Source organism: Anopheles aquasalis, chromosome 2, assembly GCF_943734665.1.
Source record: "Anopheles aquasalis chromosome 2, idAnoAquaMG_Q_19, whole genome shotgun sequence".
Taxonomy (NCBI): Eukaryota; Metazoa; Arthropoda; class Insecta; order Diptera; family Culicidae; genus Anopheles; species Anopheles aquasalis.
In genome coordinates, this window is record NC_064877.1 from 12,050,001 (window position 1) to 12,060,000 (window position 10,000).

Here is a 10,000-nt window from a genome sequence, read left to right on the forward strand (position 1 = left end):
CTCCTCGTGACGACGACGATCGGCGAGTTCCGGTGGGCGCTTTAGATGAGCTGGGTTTGTCGTCCTCAGTTTTGCTTGATTCTCGCTTCGCCCCCGAGCCCTTGCGCATCATTCGATCCCTGTTGTGATTGGCAAATTTGTATTTAGGCAAATTGTCTAGCTTAAACTTATCGGGATCCACCCGGAACCTGGAGCGCAGTCCTTCGCCACGCTTCAGAAACGGTCTCTTCGGAACCCTCTTCTGCACCGCAGATTGCAAATTCTCCTCGCCGGCCGTAGGATAAGCGTCCTGGGAAAGGACGGCCGAATAGTTTCCTGTAGCGTTGTGGCTGGATGCAATGGGTCTTTCCGCCGCGAGCTGTGCTTCTAGGTTCGTTTCCTCGTACTCCGACTCCGTATCATCGTCCTCGGAGTACGCCTCTTCGTCGTCATCGCCTTCCATGGAGTGTTGGTTCAGCTGCAGTCCCAAAACTTGGTACATTTTCTGCTGTTCCCGCTCCAGCAGCTGTTGCTGGGCGGAGTGCTTCTCGAGCAAGGCACGCTGCTGTTCCTCCTGCCACTGTTTCAGCTGCTCCAGGCGCGCCAGTATGCTGCGAGGCGAGTCGGCCATCACTTCCCGCGGTAACCACCCTTGCGATCATTCAAGCTACAATGTACAATTCACGCAACCAAATCGATGGAATCGCAATTTCTCCATCAAAATCCTTATTGCACTCGGGAGCGACGCTTGGCGTCCAACGGCCGTTGAGTTTATTTTGCGAAACGCGAAGGTTGCCAAGGGCGCCAGTTTTCAGTTGATTGCTACGTGTGTCTTTTTGTAGAACATCGAGCGCCAGGCATTTCCACCGCGCAACCTACCAGTATGAACAGTGGAGTTGCTGGCTGTCACCAGAGAGAAAAACAACATTCTCGGAAAAATATATTTTTGTGCGTCGTTCGTTCGTTCTCAATTCTCGTCTCTTTTAAAGTTGCATTTGAACGGCTAAAAGGATTTCCTGTGATCGTCCTGCTACAGGAAGCGGGAACGAGGACGACCATCTAGAACCTTCTAGATCGGGCTGGATCCTTCGGCGTGATCCAGTCGCTTATAAACACACACGCGAGAGATCGGCCTGGCGAAATGTCTTCACACTCCAGTTTCTACCAAGGAACGAAGCGGATATCTCCGTTGAAGATAAGGTAACATCAACCACACGCACTATTCTGCGATCCGCCGTATCTTTGTTCGTCGTAAACTAACTAAACTCTTCCTCGCTCCTAATCGCTGCCAAAGAAATCCGAGTATTTTACCTTCACAAATCATGCCCTCGCCAACGGGTGCACCGTTTAACTTCGCCGAAATGCCGTGGTCCTACGGCATGAAGCCGGGGCAGGTGATGGAGTTTAATGCCGTGATCCGGCCCAGCCCCATCGCCGTTCCAGTCGGCCCTTCGTCACCGGTACTTTCGATACCATCGTGCAGCAGCCTCAGTCCTCCCACGTTTGGTCCTCCATCGCCAACACCGATCATCCACAGTAACGCCCCACTTTTGCCGGAGGTACGCAAACGAAAGACTGACCTGGATATGACGCTACCGAATTTACTGTAAGTATTCGCTCGTGTGAACCGGTTGGCCACCTGCTTAATCCTCATGCCTTCATTTAATTCGTTTTCCTCTTGCCTCTACCCCAGGCCCACGAAACAATTCCTCACAGAAGAGATGATGTCGTCGCATTTGAACAATTTGCATCTATCCAGCGAATATACCGCGCATGATATTAACCGATCGGGCGACAGTACACCGGGCACCTCGGCAACGCTGGATGATGGCGACATGATGCTGAGCGAAGACAAGAGCCAGCAACCGTACATCGTGTGCATGTCACCGCAGGAACTGGAGGAGCGATTGAAAAAGGCTCAACGGATTGCGATCTGCGAGGAGGTCCGAAAGCTCGATAGCCGTGCGGCGGAGATACTGCCAAAGGTGATCCTGGACCGCATGGAGAAACCGTGCACGGCACTGATGATCTGGCAGCCGCCCCAGGAGCGACTGGATAAACTGTTTTCCACCGTAACGGAGCAGCTGGAGGAGCGCGAGCAGCAAGCAAACAAAAAGGAAAAAGAAAGCAGCAGCACAACATCCCTTCCTACCGCTAGCACATCGTCCTCCGCTGTCGCCACCGTACCACAGTGGTCGATGGATGACGAGACGCTACCGGACCTGCCAGATTACGACGAAGATTTGGATGATTTCGAGCCACAACAGAGCGCCTGTGGCATCGGTTCACAGCCGGCATTCGCACCCGACCCAGCCACGATGGATATCGAGATGTAGTAGGCCTAGACCACCGGCGGTCCCCCCCCCCCCCCTCCCCATTCCCCCTCCAAACACCATGTGTTCGATGCGGCGTTCGATGTTTCAAGATTCTTACTGGCTGCTTCTTTTTGTTGACTTTTGATTGAATCGCCCTGAAAAGATTCTCTCCCTGCGTGCGACTCGCGTTCGAAAATAAGCGCTCTCGAATGTACACTTCGGCGGAAAATAAAGAAAAAAGCATAAAACCGACGTTATGCCTCTCAGGCGGTATGTTGCGCGCGGGAGATCTTACCCGCCGCTCTCATTCATCTGTTGGCGGTCGAGTGGACGACAGGTTCTTCACCAGCACCGTGCACTGCGATGCGCGCATCGTGTCTCACGTTTCCTTTGCGTAGTGCGTCTCTTCTCGAACGTGTTGTCCGCGCGGTGTGTGTTGTGTGTGCACGTGGTAGGTTTAGCGCTTCGTGAAGCTCGATCGAGATCCCGTTTTTGGAGCGCCGTCGACATGGCAAACCGCCCCTCCCCTATGGGCCACAGTCTTGCCCGCGATGGGGCACGCGTTTTTTTTTGCTTTATCTCTCGGTGCCATTAATAGAGTGCGGCGAGTGATGATGCTTAATGGTGGTCGCTGTTGCAATCGTAGGGTGCTTTGATGCGAGAGTTCGGTCTGTTTCGTTTGGAAAAGCGGAAGTTTGGTGGCACTTGGGAACAGGAATTTCCTGTCCGTGTGTGTGCGTTCGCCCGTTTTTCTTTTTTCTATGAAGGACGCACTCCCAGCGGTGGGCAGGAGCGGGTGCAGCTGGAAGAACGAACGATGCGAGAAGCGGGAGGTAGGGAATTTCGGCCACTTGGCTCGTCCGAAAACCTTACCGAAACGCTCCTCTTCTTCTTGTTGGTGGTGGACGGTGAGGGAGCGGGCAGGTCGGTGGCGTATGAAAAAGAAAAAAGAAACTAGCCAGAGAGCGATCGGTGTCGGGAGAGAAGGAGAGAGAGAGAGAGAACCCCCCAAAAGTGTCCGGGCATCTTCGGGCCGGGTTCGGCTCCCGGACACGATTTTTAGCTTCCCAGGGAACGGGATCGAACAGATCGCGAAATTAATGAGGTTTAGGTGTTTTCTGACCTATGAATGCACCTGATATGCACTGAAACTGTCGTTAATTGCCAACGCCATGTGCAAAATGGTCGGTTCCGCGAACGCGTCAAGCGCGCTTCACTGTTGAACCTCACTTGAACCGGTCCACATCTTGCCCGTGAAACTATAGCTGTCTCATCGCTCGGTCCTGCTTACACCCACGGCGGTAGACGGTGCCCGGATCTCTGGCGCAAGAAGAGATAGCTAGAGCATGATGACGAGTGGCCTCTAGCGCGCTGGATGCATCCCTCCGCGGTATCCCGAAAGGGCGGAAGTGCATAATTGGTGCTGAAAAGTGCGTCCGGGACTGTTGCAAGTAAATGTGCGTATCAGTGCAGACGACAGTAGTATGCGGGTGGTGACACCGTTGGTGGTGCCAAGGCTCTCCCTCTCTCCCACTGTTCCCTTGCTCGCCGGAACATCGTGTTCGAAGCATACGTGCGAGTGTGTGGGTGTGTGTTCGGGATGTTTATAAAACCCGGCGCCTCCGTTGGTCCCGCTCGTTCGCTCGCTTGCTAGCTCGCTCGGTCGAGCTGCGGGGTTCAGTTGTGTGCGTGCCGTTCGTGTGGTCAGACGTCGCTCGAGTGGCGGGTGGCTTTCACGCTCGTCGTCGATTTTGCAGGTTTTTGCTGTCCGTCCGTGCAAGCAGAAAAGTGTGATTTGCTTTAACCGTCGCGTTGCCTCAGCTCTAGTTTTCCAGCAATCTTTTCGTCGTCGTCGTCTTCGCGACCGTTCGGTCGGTCGGTTGAACGGACGGTCGATTCATTAAAGTGCACGTCGCAAGTACGCAATCCCCTCCCACCGCCAAAGCAATTCCACCGCGGTTGAGAGGCCCACACCCTCTTCGACCGTGAACGACGACGTCACACACCAGGCGTGAAAATCGCCGTGCCGTGAATGCCGTGCTCGGTCGTGTTGTTGGTGCGTCTCCGTCGTCGTTGTGAAGGGAAAAAATTACGAATCACGCAAACGGCTCGCGCGGGATCGAGCCACTGTGGAAGGTGACACACGGCACAGTGACGACGGCATCGCGACGAAAAATCCATATGCGGAGTGAACAAGTGTGTGCAACGCGGCCCCTTCCTCACCGCCCTCTCTGCCGCTCCCACAAGCCAAGTGGCGTTATAAGTGCATGCGGCGACGGCGGCAGCTGAAGGTGATATCCATTTGTGAGCGGCGACGGCGGTGGCGACAATATTGTGCTGGCGTTGTTTTTGTTGTTGTTGTTCTTACTTGTAGCGATGCAGTTCCCATAGCTAATCGGTCGGGAGGGGGCGGGGGTCTCATCGCGGCGTATGTCTTTTGAGGAGATATCTTAAATAATAGATAATTTCCTTTCCGTTTCGCGTTCATTATCGTGCCAGGGGGTTGTAGAGTGTCCGCGAAATTGCACACCACCAGAATGTCCACCAAATTTGCATCAAAATCGTCAAAGAACGCCGTAATTAATTTGATTCTGTTTTTCCTTTCCTAGTGCAATCGAGCCTACTATGATTGAGGTGGAGGAGTGCCATCAGTCGGAATGTCCGTCCGGGATTAGTGCGCTTGAGTGTCGTTGACAAGTGATAAAAAAAAACCGGAAGAAAAAAAAAACAACAGCCGCCGGGACTGCTGCATAATTTCAACATAATTAACACAATTTGTTGGAGTGAACGGTGAACACAGAGTTGGCTCTGAGTATCGCATCGTCGTCTGGTCTTCTTGGTTGGTGCATGGTGTGTTTGCCCCGCTCCTGGGGTCTAGTGTGCAGTGCGTGTGTAACCCTTGAGGAGGCAATAGCAACAAGAAGAGGAAAGTTCTAGTTGCCATCGGCCTGCCTCTAGACCAACCGCTGTGCCGAGAAGAAGAAGAAGAAGAAAAAGGTCGGAAGAAAAGTAGGTGACGAGCGAGAGTCAGCAGCAGCAGCAGAAAAGGAAGAGGAGAAGAGCAGCACTTCGGCTCCAGAGCGCGCGCCCAATAGCAGCAGCCAACCATCAACATTGGCGGCTTCCTGTGGCTGAGAAAACGTGCGGCGCGCGATGTCGTCCGATAAGGTGCCACCGCCGATATCACCCTCGAAAAGTCGCAGGCAATTGGTAAGTAAGGCGTGTTCGCCGTGTGTGTCTGTGTGTGTTCATAAATGTGATAATAAACGACCGGGCACGGCGTGGAGCATAATTCCGCGTTCGCTGCTCTCGGGACTGTCCACCCTGTCCGGGTAGTTATGCGCGTAAGCGTGAAAAACCCGCGATTACTGTGTCTCCGTTTCTCCGTAGAATGAAGGCCCCGGCTAATGGTGATCTCGAAGGTCCAGTAAAAGGCTACTAGAGACGTACCGTCGTGCGTGCACTCTGGCTGGTGGCATAGTGAAAGGGAAAGGATTTGTGTTGTGGGGGAGCGCGGCCACATCATAAGCCACGACGACGACGACGACGACGAGCATACGATGCTAGCAGAGAAGCACATTTGAAAAGCGACCAAGTAGGCGCGCTTTGGATGGGTGTACGAGACGTTGGCCTCTGCGAGAGGATGGGTAATATGTTGTCACAGTAGGCGAGGCGAAGAAGATCGCGGTGACACGGTGATGTTAAGTCCGCCGCATTCGTGCTTCACACTCCAAGCTTCCGCCCGTTCTCGCGGTGGTGGTGGTCGTCGTCGTCGTGGCGAGTGGCTATGAGTTGCAATTCAGGGGGACGCACACAACAAGGTATCAACAGCCGCGCGTGCTCTTTTCGCTTTGGGGATGTGTGTGAAACACCGTCGCCGCCGTCATCATCCTCCAAACCCCTCGAATGTGGCCCCATTAAAGGGGGGGTTTGGGTTTGGCGATCTTTTTTTTGCTTTCCGTAGTAATGCGAAAGATGACGATGACGGAACGCCCAGCCGTCTGTGATTTCTTTAAGAATTTTACTCTTTTTTTTAGATCGAAAATCTATCAAAGGAAGGGGATTGGTCCGGATCTGGACCGGAAAAGCGTTGACAACTTTTTCCCGTGCTCGATTAACCCGGTCACAAAGCAGGCATGTAGTTTTCCGCACTGCCTGCGACTCTCTTCTGGCGAGCTTACATCCAACGCCACCACACACTTCAATTGAATGCTCCGGCACCGAGGGGTGCCGCCAATCGCGCGGACCCAACAGGCATACGTAGCGTGCGTTTGACAAAGGAAATCCAATCGGCTGGCGGTTCCGTCCACCGCGCGCTGATGACGCGCAATGGGCCCCAGAGAGATGAGTTCATGCTTTTCGCCCGCAAAGCCATCCGTCGCGTTGGTCATTCATGGCATGCTGTGTTGCTACGACGTGGCTCGTCGATGTGTGTGGAGTCTGCTCCTCCCTTGAAAATGCGTACGACGCGAGAATCAAGAGCCGCCGATGACGATGCCGATGCCGATGCCGAGGTGGTCAGCTATCGCGTTCTGTCGACGATTCTGTAGGAGTAAGCAGAGCAGCGCCAAACCGCGCGCGCGGTATGTGCGTTCAAAACGCGGTTCGCGTGAACGAGAGCAAGGACAATCCGCGTCGGAACACATCCCCCCCCAAACCGACCGGGATCGAGAGTCTGAGCGTGTGCGCGGGCGCGTTCCACGAGCCCGAAAATCTTGAACACCGAGAATCGTCGTCGAGTCGTGCAATCGGGATGAATCGTCGCAGCGGTAGAGCACGCACACCGGCGGCCGGTGGTGGTTCATTTCGCTTCGTGGCGTGTGTCGCAAAACTCCAACCCCGGCCATCCCGGAATCCCCGCCCGGTTTGGATCGGTTTGATTCGGCTTGCATACTTCGCGGAAGATCTGTAACGACGACACCGGCCCCCGAACGATCCCGGAACGACTGAAATAGTGTAGCGCGCCAACACTTAAAAGGGGTTGCGGGAATAGTGCAACACGGAAGGAGGGAAGAAGGGCAAGGCGAGGAGGAGAATTCGAGGGGACGTGTAAATGAATATTTCATACGTGCTTTTCTTCACGAGTTTTCCTCCAAATAGTTTCCCTGGAGGCGCCGGCCGGTCAGGAGAAACCTTCGCCGTGCTTGTATGGCCAGGCCAAACGGGGTTGCGGCGCAATGAATCCATTTTGATTTTTCCCTTGCCCCACCCTGCCGGGGATGGTAAGCATCACGGGCAATCAGGGGGAAAGCTTTAAAATTGTAGAATCAACAAACAGCAGCAGCCACAGCGATTCCGGGTTCGTTGGAACGGTACGATGAGCTGGCCCGGATACTTTCTTGACGACAAATCGTTGGGTGTCATTCTGTGTACCCTTGATTCCGTTGCTTTCCGCGCGAACAGGTGACTTATGAGTTATGAATGAACTTAAATATCTTAAGGCAATATAAGAAAGTGCCATAGGTACGATAATAATTATTGTGCTTCGGGAATTGTAGTTCCCAATTTTGAAGCAGAGATTTTAACAACACTTTTAATGGTATCTCTATTGTGACCTGTAACCTGTGGAGAGAATCGTTTAAACCGGATCGACGTAAAGATGCGACGCTCAGCAATTAAACAGACGACGTACAGTCTCTGGGAGTGATAGCATATTTGACCACAGATAAAGCGCAATTGAAATGGGTCATTGTAGCGAAATTATCTCGGTCTGCTGCAAGGGTACTTCCGGGCCGAGTTATCGCGGGTATCATCGCTTGTTGAATCATCGAACGGGTGTGGGCACCAACCAGCGACGAGTGTGTCTCCTTTTCTCGCCGAACGCCCCGCCGGTATGTTTTCGAGCCGGCGCACACCACCGGGTCGGTGTCGTCGGCTCGCTGTAAATCGCACATCTCACAGCTTGCCGATAAATGGGGCATCACGAACAGCGCAAATTGGACTAGAAGATCTCTGCCGAACTTTCGCAATATCCGATAAGCGTTTCAGTGTGTCGTTGTTGTTGTTGTTGTTGTGCGCTTTCATTCGATTCGCTCTCGCCAAGCACACAAAGGGCGTGGGTTAGTGACGTAATAATAAAGCTGCAACGAGGTCTTTAAATTCATCTCATGAGAAGATAGTGTAACATGAGTACTCTATGCTGAGAAGAATGAAATGCTACGGTAGTTTGTTGAAGCAGTTCTCTATTGGTTCTCGCTGGAGAACGTACCAGAATCATGGGATTAGATTGAACCTCACATGGTAACCAATTGCCGGTCATTGTTATACTGTGTCAATTGCTTCGAGGTGCTTCGTTTCCTTGGCAACCTCTTGGGGATTATTTTTAATGTCCTCTATAAACTCAAAGCCAATCACGATTGCTGTGATCCTTTTTTTTTGTCATGGAGTTATCTATAATCTTGAAGCAGCAACACTTTTGAACCACCAAAACATGTTGCTCGCTCAATCCCTGCGACAGGAGCACAATTTCGCGAACCAAAGAGTCACCGGTCGTACGGACCACTCCCTGGGCTGACCCGTCGTTCGTGGGTTTAAAATTTGGAACAGAATCTTCTCCCGCGCCCAATTCGAACCAACGAAACCGGTTTTCTTGCTGTTCCGTTCTTTCGACCCTTTTTTGTGGAAATAATTTCTTATCCTTGTCCTTTGTTCGATGCCTTTGCTGGTCAGTCAGTCGCAGCCCAGTTAAAGGGCAAAGTTAAAGCGCGAATCGTAGGTGTTCCGTTGGATCGAGAATAATGGTATGGAGTTTGTTCGCTTTCCTTTTGTCCTTCCATGGCTCATGTATGTGTTTGGATAGAACAAACACTCTGGCAATGATTTTTTTTTATTGCAATTTACAAAAAAACATTTCAAACTTTTTACTCGAGTAAGTGGAAAACTTTCATGGCCTGAACTTTCCCCACAGTGCAGAATTGAAAAGTTCAGATGAATCTTCACTTGCAGTGTCCAAAAATGAAACTGCAATAGGCAATCAGCGTATGCGTTGTTTTTTTTTTTCTTGCATGGTTATGACTACATAAGCATGAGATGGATGTGATGTGTTCGATTGCACGCATTTTTATTGCACGCTTCGTCAAACTTCCAATCCCATAGGGGTCCCTTCAATCAGTGCCTTTTTGGTTATACTCTTACTATAAGCGGCTCATGTTAATCCACATCGTGAATCCTCGTTTACCGTAATAGGGCTGCACTTTTTGGATTGTGCTTCACAGTTTCACATGCCGCCAAAGGGTCGATAAAATGCATTTCTTCCGCAAGAAAACCGGCAATTCGACGTCGACGTCGACGTCACTTAGCGAACCAGCTGGGCGATGACTTTCGCTTTTCACTGTCAGCACCAGTAGTAATGGTAGAAGTAGTAGAAGTAGCGGTGGGTGCAGTTTGAGCGCAAATTGTGTGCTCTTTTTCGTGAAACCGCGAAACGGAAGAAAGGACTTCCTCTCACAAAATACCAACCACGCAAGCTCCGGCGACGCGTGGTTGCAACGCAATTCTGTTATCGAAATTTAAAATATATTCTGACGCGATCCTGCTTCGCCGCATCCTACTATCTCTGGCACTTGTATTCTCATTTCTTAACATCAACTCTCTCTCTCTCTGTCTCTCCCTTTTCTTACTCTATCTCTCGTAGCGTGAACGTAAACAACGGAAGCTGTACTCGGAAGAGTGGACACTCGGTGACGATGACTACGAGGGCGCGAGAG

At 51.9% G+C, this 10,000-nt stretch overlaps 3 protein-coding genes across 9 annotated transcripts in view; 2 read left to right on the forward strand and 1 right to left on the reverse strand.

The window, feature by feature from the left end:
- LOC126570307 (centromere protein J) overlaps nt 1–610 on the reverse strand; it is a 3,382-nt gene extending 2,772 nt beyond the window's left edge. Inside the window, exon 1 of the mRNA XM_050227980.1 lies at nt 1–610. This exon is cut by the window's left edge and continues 2,272 nt beyond it. Within this exon, the coding sequence (XP_050083937.1) occupies nt 1–610 (610 nt within the window).
- A 296-nt stretch (nt 611–906) lies between these two features.
- On the forward strand, nt 907–2,546 carry LOC126581258 (uncharacterized). Its single transcript, XM_050244786.1, has 3 exons — nt 907–1,179; nt 1,274–1,585; nt 1,673–2,546. Exons 1-3 carry the CDS (start codon nt 1,121–1,123, stop codon nt 2,313–2,315), a joined length of 1,014 nt encoding a protein of 337 aa, XP_050100743.1. The 5' UTR covers nt 907–1,120; the 3' UTR covers nt 2,316–2,546.
- An 86-nt stretch (nt 2,547–2,632) lies between these two features.
- The window catches only part of LOC126573385 (jmjC domain-containing histone demethylation protein 1), a 14,262-nt gene continuing 6,894 nt past the window's right edge, over nt 2,633–10,000 (forward strand). Inside the window, exons 1-3 of one of the 7 annotated variants that reach the window (XM_050233465.1) lie at nt 2,633–2,745; nt 4,904–5,504; nt 9,928–10,000. The exon at nt 9,928–10,000 is cut by the window's right edge and continues 88 nt beyond it. In XM_050233465.1, coding sequence (XP_050089422.1) covers nt 5,448–5,504; nt 9,928–10,000 — 130 coding nt within the window. In that variant the 5' untranslated portion in view covers nt 2,633–2,745; nt 4,904–5,447. Of the gene's footprint in view, nt 2,746–3,644; nt 3,752–3,983; nt 4,586–4,903; nt 5,505–9,927 lie in introns of those variants that run through there. The other 6 variants (XM_050233462.1, XM_050233461.1, XM_050233466.1 and 3 more) reach the window with 6 other exon arrangements.

Excerpts from the sequence above, each read along its gene's own strand:
- LOC126581258 (XM_050244786.1), top strand. The coding sequence starts at position 1,121 with ATGTCTTCACACTCCAGTTTCTACCAAGGAACGAAGCGGATATCTCCG. Across the intron at positions 1,180-1,273 it reads ATATCTCCGTTGAAGATAAG|AAATCCGAGTATTTTACCTT; the intron begins GTAACATCAACC and ends TCGCTGCCAAAG. Across the intron at positions 1,586-1,672 it reads ATGACGCTACCGAATTTACT|GCCCACGAAACAATTCCTCA; the intron begins GTAAGTATTCGC and ends CCTCTACCCCAG.